Here is a 16,555-nt window from a genome sequence, read left to right on the forward strand (position 1 = left end):
CTGTGTTTTAACAAGCTCTCTGGGTGATCCTGATCCCTGCTCAAGTTTGAGAAGCAGGGTCTGCACGCACAAGCCCCTTGGCCACAACAACAGCACAGTGTCCAGCTGGTGAGCACTCCCATTAATTGCAAAGGACTCAAGAGGACATAGGAACTTGGCACCTGGTCTTACAAAGCCAAACTTTTAACAATGACAGAAAGCAACAGAGCCTCACCTTTTCCTTCTCTTTTGCACGGTGACTTTTTGGAATCTTTTTTCTCATCTGGGCATGATAACGATGTCTCTAGTTTAGGAATCTTTTTTAGAAAGCTTGAGTTCTCTCTGACATTTTCTTTTTCTTCCAATCTCAGTCTCAAGGCTGCCACCCTGGACAGAATTTTCTTCTTTACTCCCTCAGTTAAGTGTCCACTTCCTGAGGTCTCTTGCTTTTTCTTGACCTCCTCTGAGCCAGTCACTGCTGGTTGGGCCTCTGGTAATTTGCCCATTTGGGCTGCCAGGTGGCTGAGCCTGTCCTTTTCCCTTGGCTTTTTCACGCATCCCAGGGTGCCCTTTTGACACAGGTCCTGCAGTAACCTGGGGGCTTTCTCTGACTCACATTCTCCTGAAATGAATGCCAAAGTCATTGTTGGTGAGACAGATGAGCTTGGGAGTTTGGCTTCCCCAATTTCAGGCTCCTCTGTTTTAGGTTCCTCAACTTCATGGCTTATTGAAATGCGTGTGCTATTTCGTTTAAGAGATGAAGTACTAGGCAATCGCGTAAGATCGCTAGAAGAGGTCAAATGTTTCCCACACTCATTCTCCATAGTTCCTCTTTCCTTTGAGTCAGAAAATACATCCTGACGATGTAGGGGCTCAACTAAGTCATTTTCAGAGATGTCATGAATCCAGCCTGTGGAATTGTGAGTGTCAACCACAACAGATGCAGGAGTCGTCATCGCAAGACAACTAGGAAGAGGTGACGTGGGGAAAGTGAACTCTGCTTTGTCCTTTTTACTCTGTTCGGCTAAGCTTCTGCCAGTGCCTTCTCGTGTCCGGTTTATGCCGCATCCACCTGGAGTTCTCTCCCTGCCTCCATCAGCACACGGGACTTGCCAAATGGCAGGGTGGGCGTCCACTTCTGCCTCACCGTGTTGACTTTGTTTGGCTGCCCCTCTCTCACTGTCCTCTTGGTTTCTGTTGATTCTGTTTTCACTTGGAATGGTCTCCTCTGGAACTTGCAAAACAGCAGGTTGGACTTCCACTCTCCGGCCCAAGTTTCCATCATTCAATTTACTGCCCTCTCCGATGACCCCCTGTGTGCGTTCAGAAGGCACTTGTTGTCCAGCTCTTGTACACTCTATCAAACTTGTTTCGTCAATGGGATCGACAGAGGACTCTAGGATTTTAGGGCAGGTCAGAAACTGTTTAAAGAAGCCAGGATGGTCCACCTCGAGTTGGTTTTCCCCCTGGCCTCGACTCACATTGTTAACATCTTCCTTCCGTCCGGTTTTGGAAGCCTCTGGTAGTGGATCTGCAACACATAATGCCTTTTCATCTATGGGGTCCACGGATGACTCCAGGAATCTGGGTTGGCTCAAATACCGGGAGGAAAGACTGCTCCAGTGTGCTCTGCGGCCCAGTTCTTCACCTTCATGGATCTCTCTGTTATTCGCAAGGGCTGAGTCAGACTCATGCTGCGGACTGTGAGCCAATGTTGCTCCTCCAGAGGCGTCCAGTTCAGGCACAGCAGTATCTGCCTTTAGAACATCAGGTACAGCCCAGACCCTGTCAGGAACTATGGGACCAGCTTCCAACTCTTTGCACTCAGAATGTGTCAGTTCTCTTGGTGGCCAGATTTCTGAAACAGGAGCCTCTAGAGTTACAATCTTCAGCTTGTTGCCTGCTTCCTGATGTCCTAGTCCATTCTCTTTAGACTCCTCCAGAAGAACACTGGAGAGAGATGAAACATTGCTCAGACCCTGACTGTCTTCATCCACCATGGAGACACTCATCCCCAGGCCTGAGCTCTGTCCTCTTTCTTCCCTGGAGTTTGCTGGTGAGTGCTCCAAGGGCACCCAGTTCATTTCCTCTTGTGCAGGAGATGTGGTGGGCACACTTTCTTGAGAATCATCTGCAGAAAGAGAACCCTGGTGGGACAGGCTCCTCTGCTGGATCCTCTGCTTTGTTTCACTTCTTTTTTCCTGGAAGTGCTCTTTAAGGCTCCTATTGACAGCTCTGTCCCTGGTCTGGCTCTCATCTCCTGTCTGGCTATCAATCTGCAGAGGGGAATCGCTACAGAAACTTTCTCCCTCTGGGAGCTGGGGGACATGGCCGTGGGCCCTTGGTACACTGGATGCCATGCAAAGTGGGTCTTCTGTAGGTTTGGTGGTGGGGCCACTTAAAATATGACCCAACTGTACATTGGAAGGAAATTGGACAATATTCTCCTCTGGTGCCTGAGGTGAGCTCTCCTCAGCACCATCTGCATGGTTATTCTCAGCAATGGAAACAGCAAGGTATTTGGCTCTGCTTTGACCTCCTGCCAGTGCGAAGTCTGTGGAGCAAATTTCTTGAGGCAAATATTTATCCACTGGTGCTGCCACACGAGGACCCGTGGCATCACAACATGCTCCTTGGTCACCAGCTTCAAAACACTCCATCACACACGCCACTTCCCTGCCCCTTGGCCCATCGCACACATTTTGCAGGGTGAGGGCAGGATCTGTGTGTTCAGTGGAAGCGACAGAGAGAGCCTCAGGGTCCCTGTGCCCAGCACTGGCATCCTGGGGGAGATGTGCGAAGAGCCCCCCTGGGGACAGAATTCCACACTTGGCTTCTGGGATGCTCAACTCATGTTCAAGGTCTTCCCACCAATGGCTAGGAGTGTTGTGTTCTCTGTCTTGTCTTTTTTCATGCTGTGGGTCTTGAGTACAGCTTTCTACCTCCAGGTATCGGGCCAATGATGCGTGTTCCTCATGGGTCCCTCCTGAGTTGGGGAAGGAATTTGTTGTGGTCCCGATGAATGAAGACTCCTCCCCGGCAGGCTCTGAGAAAGCTGGCATCTGGCTGAGACATGTTCTCTCCCTGACCATTTCCTGAATTTGCACCTAGGAAAATGAAAAGTGTTTTTAATAGAATTGTTCGTGGGAGAACCCACAATAGGTTATAAGTGCAATCCCAAGAGTGCTCACCCTCGATGACTGGAATAATGCACCAGAAGAGGAGCAGGAATGATCAAAAGTCATACATTAATCCCCAAACTAGCCCTAGCTAGTAGAGACATCCTGGAACACTGCAAATTTAAGCAACTCCACGTTCCAGGGGACCCTTAGTCAAATTCACCATTATATAAGCAAAAAGCCTCCTGACAATCATCATTTAATAATGACTCTTTTTCTCTTTCTCTCAGGAAAAAAGATGAAAATAAATTGAATGTTAATTATTTTGATCAAGTAAGTCACAAGAGCTGTGTGCATCTTTCCAGAAGGATAAATTTCATACGATCATAACAAATGAAGTATGCAGTACTTGCAAAGTACCAATGAGCAATCTTTGTCCCCCAAATATGACAGCTTGCTGGCTAATAACGTTACTAAAGAACAGAGGGAGGCCTGTCCTTTGAACCCATTTCTACTGAAGTAAGGAAGTTATGGTTGGACATTAGCACTGTTAATCATTTCTGTCAATCATTTTTATAACCAGAAACGGTTATAAAAACCCCAGAATGCCTCCCAAACTTTACAGCATTTGCCCTGTGGCAAACAAACCACCTTCACATGAAATAAGGGATTCGGGACTGCTTAGATTTTTGGGAAAAGTGGGGAGAAAGGGAGGGAGAAAGAAATCTCACATTCGGAGGACTGAACCCATCACGGTACTACCTGAATGTCGTATGATATTGGATATTGCTCAAGGAAGCAGCAAACTCTTTGACTAAATTCTTGTCTCATGAAATTTTTAGCTTTTAGATCATTTTCTTAAAGCAAGACAAAATTACGTCCAGCCAAGGAGAAGGAAACTGCTGCTAATTTTTGGCAGGCAACTCAGTCTTTATCCCCAGGATCCGTGCTTTGGAGCAGCTTCATTCAAATGTGCAGGAAACAGATGACTGGCCTTTGAGAGGGGATAGATGGACTCTGTCGCAGCGTATGACAAAATAGAGCTGAAATGTTCACGTGCACCATGCAGCTCCAGAGTCCTGAGGCTTATTTCTGTGAATCATGCATGAGAATAGGTCTTACTACCTTGTGGTCAATCCCCTGTACACGCTGCCAGTGAGAAACAGGACAACAGCTTAACCACATACTCCCCCCAGGCCACTTGCTGCCGTTAACCATCTATTTCTAGTTTTCTCTTTTAAAGCTATCCTGAGGTTCACTTAACTCACATCTGATTGGCATAAAAATGCTAACTGAATAAGAAGCAATTTAGTAATCAACAAATATTTATTGAATATCTCCAGTATACTAAGGAGTGTTTCAGGTAATGTGGATACAAGAGAGGCAAATTTTCACCCATTAAACCTCTGCATTTGGGGAGGGGGGTGGCCTGGCCATGGGGATCGAACCCTGGACCTTGGTGTTACCAGCACCAACCGGCTGAGTTAACCATCCAGTCAACAATCCTATTTTAAAGCAGATTTGCAACCATAAGCACTACTGGTTCACATCCTGGAGTTTCTTCTTTTTTATTCCTTTTTGTCTTTTTTCACGTCCGGCAATGGATCGCAACCCTCAGTGTCGCGCCCGTACCAGACCGGGACCGGCAACGGGATCGCAACCCTCGGTGCTGCGCCCGAACCTCACTCAGCCAGTGAGTGGGAACCGGTCTGTATGTGGGATCCGAACCCTCGGCGGGAGCGCCGCCACACTCTCAAGCGGCGCACTGTAGCAGTGTGCCACCGGGCCGGCCCTCACATCCTGGAGTTCTGAAAAGGAAAATATATTTATTCTCTTTCTCTGTCCCTCTTTATTCTTCATCATATTAACATAGAAAAGGGAAAATTAGAAAGATAATTTCTGGGAAATAAGAAAGGTTTTTTTGAAGCATCATAGAGTTTGATGTGTGTACGGTTTCTGCTCTGTACCTGAACATCTATAACACATGGAGAGAGTATTTTTTTCATTTGCTATTTTGGTTCAGGTGTTTTATAATGTGCCATAGCCACAAACATACCAAGTTATTAAGCACAGGAAGTGTGGGTAGCTTCCTGGTCACGATTTGAGGTGTGGAGAGAGAATACCCAATGCAAACACCACAACCCCTCTCTTAGGCGTTTCTGTTCTGCCTGAATTTCCACTACCTAGGTCAGTCCTTTATTTTAAGGTCTTGTCATCATCACAGTATCATCAGTGCCAACAGACATTTACGGAAGAGTTGCCATGTGTAGAATTCACTGCCAGGCACTGAGCAGCTTTTTCCAAAGGGCTCCAGTTAAAAATCCACTGTGATATTTACTGGGATGGTACATTTACCCTCACCCATCCGTTAGTGATGACTGCCATATCAACAGAGTAATAGGATGATACCTAGAAGACACTAACATCTCCTAGAAGAGAGAAAGAAACACAGGACAAGTAAGTTTTCATTGGGATGAGTTTGGTCATTGGAATAGATCATTACAGTATCTTGCCTTGACTTAGAAAATAGTCATGTTCCTATTCAGGTTGATTCACTCCTCCCCTCTCTTACTTTTAAAATAAAATCCTACTTTTAAATACCTTAGTGAAGCCCCAAATGTAAAGAAATGGGATGAATCCTTGGCCATGAAAATTTATCCATCTGACAAACATTTAGTGAGCATCTACTGCATAACAGGCACTGTTGGAAGTACCTGGGAAACACCAGCAAATGTAGCAAAGCTTGCTGGCCTGTAAAATTTAATATTCAAGCAACAGACCATGTAATTGATCCACTGCTGATGTGAAATTCCATAAATCTGATTTTAACCAGTGGGATTTTTTTTCAAAGCAGAAGCTTCAACAGCCCAGTACCTATTTGTCAAGACTTACAGCATCAGTTCCAAAAGCAGGCTCCTCAGTTCTTATTCAGAGGCCAGCTCACAGAGAAAGGGAAACCACATACTCACACCTTTCTAATGAGTCAGAGCTTTCTTTTAGGAGATCTCTCACTTAAGTCATTACAAAAGAACTCCAGCAAATGGTTCTTCAGCTGCTTGGCTACTCTCAGAGTGAGTGCTGGGACCCAGGGGCTTCTGTTATGTAAGGAAATTGTTCTCATTCAGGTGGAAAGAAGGAGTGTTTGGGGCTCTAGGAGGAGCGCACTATGGTGTGTGGTGTGGACTCAGAGGACTGGCAACCTGGGTTTGTGGCCCAGCTTAATCCAGTATAGTATGTACAACCCCCAGTAACCTCTTTAGCCTCTCTGACCCTCCGTCTCCTCCTCTAAAGCTAATCACATGCAGGTCAGCACCATCCTGTCAAGTGCCTGGCACACCCCTCGTGCCCAGAAGGCACTTGCTGACAGTAGTTTTCCTTGTCTTCTATGAAAAGAAAGCAGTAGCTAAGGCAAAGGGGAAATTGAGCAGCCCCGATGAGCTGAGCCATGAGCTATGGGCTTTATGAGGCCTTTCTCATTTGATCCATAAAATGAATATGAATTAAAGATGCTATTATCTCTTCTTTACTGACGAGGTGAATAGCCTGAGTCCAATCAGGAGGTAGAAACCTCACAGGAGGTCATATAAGGGAAGTTTAATACAAAGAATTGTTAACTGTGCTAGAAGAGTGTCATGAGGTATAAGGGAATTCTGTGATACTCTAGGGTGAGGCAAAGTACTGAGGAAGGGCAAACTTGGAGGGGTTCAGACCCAGCTACAGAAGGTGTGGTCAGGCCACCAGACAGCAGAGAAGTTCACTGGTTTAGCCAGGGCAAAGCAGGTTTGGACCTGCTGGGTGAGCAGTAGTAAAGTGTAGGCAGGGAGCATGCTACAACCAGTAGCATGGGAATGCACTAGAATCTGGGCACTGGCAGGGGCACGGGCTGAGGCCTTCAGACCCTGTGGGCTGCATGTGGTGGGGGTGAGGGGCTTGCAGAAATAACAACAGCTCTGTGTGCCTGGGCCTCAGAAGGCTGTGTACAGGCCACATGGGGGATTGTGGAGGCAGCCTGGGTGTCAGTATGGGCTGGAAGCCTTGAGAGCAGGCAGGCCATGTGGGGCCCTGGTTTCTGAAAAGAGAGGGCTGCAGAAAGGTTATCACTAGGCAAAAGCTACCAGATCACAGATGGACCACGGGCTGGTGGGGCAGGCTCTACAAGTGACCATACCCCATCTCACCCCATCTCACTAACCCCACCATCGCTGAAATGACAGAAATCTTCTTCCTCCTGCAGTGTCCTTCCAGCGCCCTCTATGGAGAAAGCTAACTTTACTTAGTTGGTTACTTTAAAGAAAAATAATGAAATTCTGTCATCACGGAGTGTACGTATATTGAAGGATGAATTGAGAGCTGAGAGGTATGAATTGGGAACTGAGAACTGACACATGAGGCCAATGATGTTCAAGGGTTAGATCTCCCTAGCAATCCACAGTCAATGGCAGAACCAGGACTTAAAACCAAGTCTGTCTGGTTACGAAGCCCTTTCCAACCCAGCTCTTCTAATCAGAGAAGTTGGAACAACCCCCCTTGCCACAGCAAAGGCTGGGGACTCCACTTCATGTAAACCCAGAACTTCTGAGCGCCCAAGACACTGTGGACATAAGACTGCAATGGTCCTTCTTCATGCAACATGACCAACTGCTGACGTGTCTTCTTCCCCACAAGTTCACAGGGCAACAACTCTGTGCTATTCATTTCTGAGTCTGCAGAACCGAGCACTTAGAAGTGGCTCAAATAATTTTGCTGAATGAATAAACAGATGAGTGAATACAAGGAGGAGAAAGGGTAAACCAAACTTGGTGGCACTTCCAAACCCCTGTTTGAAAGCAGCCTTAGCTTGGAAACATACTGTGCGGGCAACTGAAACCCTATTCAGCATGCCTCTGATTCCACAAACACATTGTTTTCATTTGTTGGCCTTTCCAAAAATTCTGCCTCCTATGTCTGCCAGGGATCTAATGGAAGGGGATGTTGTTTCTTGTCCACCCCATAACGTCCAGGGTTACGCTCCTCATCATTAATGAGTGTCCTGGATGCCAGCAAAGTGCATGGCACTGATTTGAGTCACTAACAATAGAAGGTGGTATGAGATAAGATCCCTCTTCTCAGATAGCTTGTAATCCAGCTGAAGAGACAAGATGTACATGGAAAAGACAAATAACAATTCTTGACCAGTTGTACTCATGGCCAAATGGACGTGGAGCTTAACTAATAGCACTGCTCCGGAACAGAGTGTGGATGGTCACCACTGGGTCATCTTCTTCCACACTAACAATAAGATTCCTGCAGTGCAAAAACCAGAGGTTGTACTCTTATGTTATATGCATCAAATATGAGACAATTCTTGAACATTTCAGTGCAGTTTCAGGGACCTTCTCTACTGATGAGAGTGGGCAGATGTGGGAGACACTGTTGATTGACTGACTCAACACCATCCCCATTCCCCTCTCTCTTGCTACTTCCAACTAAGGACACTGGAAAGCCACACACTCTCCCAGCCTCTTGCGTAGCTAGATGGGGCCAAGGGGTCAGTCTGGCTAATGCAATGTATGGAGAATTCTGCCAAGGGACTTCTGGGGAAGCCATGCTCTCCTTATGTAAGGTGCAGATATGGTGGGTACCTTGCCTGCCCCTCCTTCTTCCTTTAATCAAGATGTGTTATGGCTGGTGCTGCAGCTACCATCTTCCAGTCCTGGGGCAACCCGTGCAAGGGTGAAAAGCCAATACACTATGACTGGTGGAGCAGAAAGAGAGAAGGAAGTTGGGAGCTTACAAGCAGCATTGAGCCACTGGAATGACACTGAGATCTTCTACCCCTAGACTTCTTGTGAACAGCATAGGTCCTGTGTTTAGTCCACTATTTGCTGGTTATTCTGTTAACTGCAGCTAAAAGCATCCTCATGGATACTAGAGAAAAATATGTTGCTCAAGAATGAAGGAGAAGGGATGTGAGGTTCACCCTGGAGCCCTCTGTAGGCACTGGGCAGCTCCTGGTAGGGATTAGTTTGAAGGACAGTGTCACAAAAGGGCAGGAGTGTGACGCCTGGGATGGGAGCTCAGGGGGCTGGTCAAAATGCCAAGGGATCGAAAAGACCTGAGGCAAGGTGAACTTGAAGTAGAGTCAGGGAGGGAGAATGTGGAAATATGAGAAGATGATCATCGAAGCAGAGAGGCCACAGTTCTAAAGGCCAAATACCACCCCCCAGGCCAGGAGATCGAGCCACTTAGCCCATTGCTTTAGTTGGGCAACACTGGCATGTGCCAACATGTACCACCATAGGGTAATTTTCTTTCTCCAACTCCTTTTTATTTTTTTAGTGTTCTTTTAATGCTCTTGCCTCCTTATCTGGACTAAGTATAAGCAGAACTATGTCCTTCAAAGGTTGTCTACACATCATCAATTTTCCCCTGTGGTTCCAGGAATCTTTAAATGCGACCTTCCCCATTCCCCAAACATCCTTGGCTGCTGTAGCTTCACCCACGGATAACCTTTCCTAAATATCTGCTGAGTCCTCACCACAGGCACAGTGTCATTTGGTCATTTGTCATTCGATAGATCAAATCCATACCACCTGGGACTGCAAAACTGAAAATAGATAGCCCAGTCCCTAGCCAAAGAAAGCTTAAAGCCAAGCAAAAATATTTCAGGAACTTGAGTTTATTTTTAGGAGTTGCCTGGTTGCCCAGAAAGGAGCTTCACTTAAAGGCTTTGTATGTTAAAATAACACATAATAAAGTGGAGGATTGTGTGTTACTTTTAACTCATCTAAAATCTTCAGTCCTGAAACCTGATCCTGAACATCCCTGTCACTTGACCAGCTCTTCTTCACTCCATTCCCTCCTTGGAGACAAATCTTCAGCCTACTGGTATTACAACAGTGTCTTGATTTCTTGGGAAAGTTGTAGATTGTAAAATACCGATTTGATCTCTTGTTGGGAGAGGACTGGGTTTCCACCACTCGTACCCTTCCTAGGGCTAAGGGGCTCTGTGCGTTCAGTGGGGGTCTTTGCCTGGTGACATGTGTGCGTGGAAGGACACCAGGGCATGAGCTAGGAGTGTTTATTGTGCATCTCAGGTGACGTGAGGTTAGTAGGAGCAGTACTGCTGCTTCTAATCACTAAGGCCTATATAGCCCTTAGCACATGGCAGGTACCGTTCTAAGTGCTTTGCATACATCATTGTAGTTCGTATCTGTAAAATGGCCTAGACATGTATGCCTTGAGGACTTTGAGTTCTGTATTGTTAGGGAGAAATATACCAACTCTTTAAGACACAGCAAAAACAAACAAACAAACCCAAAGACTACTCAAAAATGCCTAGTGGAATTCAAGAAAAATCATTGGACTTCACAGCCCCACCTTTTAAGTTTATATATCTCCCAGTTGCACTTCATGGGAATAAGGGCTCTCCCTCTCACCTCCCAGCAAACTCCCAGCTGCAGGAAAACATAGATGCATGCAGGGAAAGAAGGCTGCTTTTAAAACTGACCCATTTTGCATGAAAGTTTGCCACTAAATGGTCCTCTCCTGTGTTGGAAGACCAGGACTTGGATAAGGAGGTATGTATTAGTCTGTTTTCTGTCATTTATAACAGAATATTTGAAACTGGGTAATGTATAAAGAAACAGAATTCATTTCTTACAGTTTTGGAGGCTGGGAAGTCCCAGGTCCGAGGAACACATCTGGTGAGAGCCTTCTTCTTGGTTGGAAGTCTCGGCAGAGTCCCATGGCCATGCGGGGTGTCACATGGTGAGGAAAGGGAAGGGTGCTTTTATATGTGCTCACTTGCTCTCCTTATAAAGCTACTAGCCCACACCCATGATAACCCATTGAACACTACTCCATGAAGGGATTAATTCATTCAGGAGAGCATAGTTCTCAAGATCCAATCAACTCTTTACCATATTGGGGATTAAGTTCAAACACGAACTTGGGGGGTCATTCAAACCACAGCAAGGTGAAAGAAAAGTAGAATAGGGTGATAGAAAGAGGATTGGGCCTCAGAAAACTTGGATTGGCTACTGGATCTGCTACTCCACAAGAAGTAGCTTTGGAGAAGTCCCTGGATCTCTCTGTCTGTTTCTCCCATGGTAAAGTAAGAGGGTTGGAGAGTGTCTCTTGGCCTTGACAGCTTTTGTATGCTGTGACCTGCTGCCACTAAACCACAGAAACATTGAACTGGGGCTTAAACTTCACCCTTCCTTTGGAATCAGATTTTCCTTTGGCTCCTAAAGGCTTCTAGATCTAATTTTCTCTGTTAACTATAAGCATGTTAGGGAAGAGGACACAGATGTCCCCATATGTAGACTGATCCAAAAATGAGCCCGTGGGGGCCCCAGAGAGGGTCAGGGAAGAGACAATGGCCTGGGTGACCAGGAGGCACGTGCTCTCTGATTCCTGGCTCTTCTGCCTCCCTCGTCTCTTCTCACTCCTCTATGCATTAAGGGTCTCATCTGTTTGGTAGACTGCACTGTGTTGGTATATGGGCCCTAAAGCTGATCCTGCAGAGTTCTGGAGGCTCACAGACCCAGTCCACGCCAGTGAAAATCATCACAACCACACAATGGGAGACCAGTGGCCAGGGGCTCCCAACTTTGCTAAGGCTTTGTGAGGTGCACTCTGCTTTGAAGAGCCGGGGAAAGATATGGCTTCTTCCCAGAATGTCTCGATTTGCCCACAGAATGTTGCATATAACTTCAAGCGTTCTGTGGATCCCCTCCTAAGGGCCCTCAGAGCCTCAGAATGAATCCCTGCTGTGGGCCATGAGCGTGGGGTGAGTGGACTGGTATTGTCTACTTCCCACACATTGAAACTTCACTGCAGGTTTCAGTCTGGATAATAAGAGGAAAAAATGAAATCTTTATCAGGTTCTAGGAGAGCATTTTCAAATCAATATCTCTCTTTACAGTTTCTAGAATCTGTGAGCAAAATCAAAACCAAGGTAGTAGCAGTTACCGTACTGCACTGACAATAATATACTAAACAAAGCAAGTTCTTGTAAACTTTAGAAACAGGAAATTCTTGTCACGGTTACTATACTAGAACTTTGCCTATTCAGTGTGGGCTTCAAAGTGTACAGCAATGATGGTATTCGGCACTTGGAAAATCTGAACGTAAACATAAATATTAGGCAGGTTGCCTGCCTCGGATGTTCATTACTAAAGGATGAGGAGAAAATGAGGTTTGGGGCTTGATAAGCTGATATCCTGTATATCTCCTCTAGGAAGTCAGCAGGATAGCTATATGTCCTCGGGTTTGGTTATCCTTTGGGCAGTACAGTCATCAGAGTTGTTGAGTACTACAACTTCCCAGCATGCAATAACAGTTAGCTGATTAGATTCAGAGACAGCTTCTTTCAGCAGAAGAAACAAAATTTCCTAGGATACTGAGATCCATGACAGGGAGGACAGGGTTAGTCTTGTTCAACTCCATGCAATGCACATAGTAGGTACTCAAAAATTATGTCAAATGAGTGGACATCTGTCCGATCTGATCTTGGTCCAACGTCCCTTTGCCAACAGATGAAGAAAGACTGACTCTTTGGTCTGGTTCTCTTCTCTGTCTGTGCAGTCTCTGTTGAGACATTGTTCTCCTACCTGAAAAATTGCCCAGGCACCTGTGCTTTGGTTAATCTGTAACTTCTACTAAACTAAAACTCTTCTTCATCACTAGTAATTTGGTGCATGGTTTGCCTGAGGCTTCTTTAGATGTAAACCAAAGCTTTATGTTCTCTTTTGGGTAGAGAGAGAAGCATTTTTTGTTTAATTGAAGTTTCAAATACATACCATCCAGAAGACATAAGCATAACTCTACCAACTATAGCTGGGCACCAGGCACTGAAGGGTTCGGTTTAAACACCTATACTTTTTTTTTTTTTGTCTTTTTTCGTGTCCGGCAACGGGATCGCAACCCTCAGTGTTGCGCCCGCACCTCACTCAGCCAGTGAGCGGGAACCGGTCTGTATGTGGGATCCGAACCCTCGGCGGGAGCGCCGCCGCGCTCCCAAGCAACGCACTGTAGCAGTGCGCCACCGGGCCGGCCCTTAAACACCTATACTTTAAAGATGAAGGGAATCAAAATAGGGTGAGAAATGGAGACGATCATGGTGCAGATTAGACTGGAAATTCAGGGAGCCCTGTGGATGGATCCATCAAAATAAACTTTCCCCTCGTAGATGAAAGGAAAATAATGATTCACAAAGAAGCTTCTGGAAAGCTGAAGCTGGTGGGGAAATGCTTTTAGAACCAAGGAAGAAAGAAAATGTCTGGGATTCAATGCTGTGAGCTGAGCTGGAAAGGCTAAAAAGATACTGAGCTAATGTTTACACATGTGGTTTGAAAATTCGCACACATTACTTCACAGATGCGTGAGTGAATGCAACCCCTTTTTTGGTTTTTGGAACTGATCTTGTCTTCCTCGCGGGCCTCCAATCCACATGCAGGCATTTGGGGGATGGGTGGAGAATAACAAAATGTTCTCTCTGATTAAGCCTGCTTCTGGTCCACAGCTTGAGCAGTCCTTTAGGGGTTGCCTACACGCCTCTAGCCCTGTGCACCTCGCCCTGCTCCTCTGAAAGACGGTGTCTGAGCTGCCACACACTGGTAGGTAGAGGGGTGGCTAGTTCCCGTGTCTCAAAGTGGAAGTAAGAGAGATCTCCCTTCCTTGTGGTTCTCCCTATCTTGTTCTAACACAATCCTGGACCCAAGTCAGGACCCAAGTGCCCGTCTGGGCCCTGACTTGGTCTCCCTCCCAGCATCTCCCGTGGGTAGGGCTGAGTCCACTTGTCCACACCCTCGCACGCTCTCGCTTTCTGATGGGGAGTTCCTTATGTGTGTTGTCAGATTTAGACCCTGAACTAGAAATTTAAAAGATGAAGGGGTAAATGGTTTTCATGATGGTTATTTTCCCACCCAACCTCATCAATTTGATGGTAAATGTGAAAGCACTTGTTTTTAAACCATCAGTTTAAAAAAATGACCAAAATCTCAAGGCAGTTTCAAAATACCTGTGCTGACTCAGAAAGATAATTTTTCAAGCATCAGCAGAAAGGGGAACTTACAGAATTTGCAATTTTACCTCCTCCCCACCTCTACCCCAGTCCAGCCCTGCAAATGTGATAGAGGCAGTGCATTGGAGGGGGTGGGGGAATATGCTTTCTCAAGTTTCTGGCTTGCCTCTTTAACTAGATTTAATTCAGTTCCACAGATATTGACAGGCACTGTGTTTGTTCTGGGCATTCAAAGATCAATCAGACCCAGCATCGGTCTCCATGTAGCTCACAGGATAACCACCCAGCTGGGCAAATAGATATTCTATACAGTAAATGCTAGCATAGATATAGAAATAACACATGCTGGGAGAAATTAATTCTACTCCAGTGAGAAGAGAAGGGACAAGTGTATTAGAGAAAGTTACAGAATCGATTTATTTGCTGCCTATGCATTTGCATTTATTAATTCCTTCATCCTTTTATTCAACAAATACTTGTTGAAAGCCCTCAATGTTCCAAGCTTTGTCCTAGCTTCTAGGGAAAAGAACATCACCAGCCAAAGTCTCCGTCTTCTTGGAACTTACGTTTTGTGCAGGGAGGTGGTCAAGGCTTAGGGTCAGCAGATGTTCTATAAGGGGAGAAGGTCATCAATAGTCTAGAAGGAATGCTATTTCAATGGTCCAGATAGATTAGGAAGCCCATGCTATGGTGGTGACTGAAGGGATGGAGAGTGGGTCATGTTCAAGTGCTATGTGAATGTGATCTTATTTGGAAATAGGGTTTTGTAGATGTAATCAAGTCAAGATGAGTCATACTAGATGAAACTGGGCCCTAATCCAATGACTGGTGTCTTTATAAGAAGAGGGACATTTGAACACAGAGACACAGGGAAGAAGGCCATGTGGCAATGGCTACAGAGATTGGAGTGATACATCCACAAGCCAAGACATGCCAAGGGCTGCCAGTGACCACCAGGAGCTAGGAGAGAGGGAAGGAAGGATTGTCCTTCAAAGCCTCCAGAAGGGACCAACCCTACACAACACCTTGATTCAAGACTTTTGGCCTGCAGACCTGTGAGAGCATACACTGCTGTCATTTGAAGGCACCCAGATTTTGGTGATTTGTTACAGTTACCCTGTAAACTAATACAGAGAGGAAGGTTCCAACTCAGGAGACACTGCAGAATTAGAATTGACAGGGTTTGGGGAGGTTAGACATGGTGTTGAAGGCTAGGAATGCATCAAGGAACACTCTCATGGTTCCAGCTCAGGGAGCTTCACTGTAAAAGAGCTCTTTGAAAGATTAGACCATTCACTGTTACTTGACACATTAAATAAGTGCTTCATAAACATGTGTCAGCTCAGCCATCATTTCCGGGGCTGTATGGAGCTGCTGTACAATGTACTCACATGTATGGAAGTTCTATAGGGTAGATCTGGGGGAAGATGAAGCCACCGTGTCTCTGATTGAGGACCTGGGGGAGAGCACTTGGCACCACAGCTGCTGTGTGGGTGATGGGCTACAGAGGTCATTTTGTTCTCTGTCCCCACAGACCACATCCTGAACTCTGTTTCTCCAGCCCCGACCATAAGACAGGCTGCAACGTCTCTGCATGGGCACTGACCTGGAGGTGCTCCTGCTCCCACCTGACATGGGATGGCCCCTCCCCAGTGGCCTGCCAAGTGTCCTCAGCCTCTGCTTCCCTTGAGGATCCAGCCTGGGGTTCCAGGATCTGTGTCTCTGTTGCCTCAGTTGGTCCTTCGGACCAGCCAGGGACCAACAGGCTTCTTGGCCCTCCCTTATCTCAGAGGTATGGAGACTCAAAGGATCTGGCCAGGGGGTTAACCAGCTTAGTCCCTGTTCCATCGCTGGAAACAGCTCAACATGCATGTGTGGGTCTGCAGGGTGCACTCTTAGCACACCAAGAGGACGGTAACTTTGAAGTGCTGCAGAAAACCGGAGGTTCAAGCTTATCTGAGCCTTTTTGCAAAGAAGATATTAAAAATCTAGGAAGGAGGGTGCCATTGGAGGAGCCCTGGGCGCAGCCATCTGCTATTTCTCCTGTGGTTTTCCTCTGCCTTCTGCCCTTCGTCAAGTTACTTGTAACTCAGAAGAGAAACTGAGGCACAAGAGAGCAGCCTGAGGGGTGAATGTGATTTGCTTGGGCCAGGGCCACTCCCGTTGCTTTCTATCTTTGACTTTCTCTAAGTTCACATCCATTCGCACCTTTGCAAGCCAATCCTCTGAGACTCTGAACCCTCTGAAAGGTGCAGCACAGTAACAGGGAAGAGGGCCAGGGTCAGAGGTGGAAGTAGCCCACTCAACAGCTCCAAACTTTCTTGCCCTCCCGTCAATCTTCACTCCAACCCCATGAGTGCCCCAGAGAGCAAGAGAACTACTGGGGAACCACCACTCACAAAATTAGAGCAGGGAGGGCCGGCCCAGTGGCGCACTGGATAGTGCGCCT

General features: G+C 46.4%; 1 protein-coding gene across 1 annotated transcript in view; it reads right to left on the minus strand.

Annotated features, from left to right (window-relative positions):
• Positions 1 to 214: 214 nt before the first annotated feature.
• The window catches only part of LOC103610566 (alpha-protein kinase 2-like), a gene marked incomplete at both ends in the record, with an annotated part of 47,859 nt that continues 31,518 nt past the window's right edge, over positions 215 to 16,555 (minus strand). The window contains one exon of the mRNA XM_008594714.1: positions 215 to 3,086. Coding sequence (XP_008592936.1) covers positions 215 to 3,086 — 2,872 coding nt within the window. The remainder of the gene's footprint in view (positions 3,087 to 16,555) is intronic.

Source organism: Galeopterus variegatus, unplaced genomic scaffold (assembly GCF_000696425.1).
Source record: "Galeopterus variegatus unplaced genomic scaffold, G_variegatus-3.0.2 Scaffold11315, whole genome shotgun sequence".
In the NCBI taxonomy this organism is placed as follows: domain Eukaryota; kingdom Metazoa; phylum Chordata; class Mammalia; order Dermoptera; family Cynocephalidae; genus Galeopterus; species Galeopterus variegatus.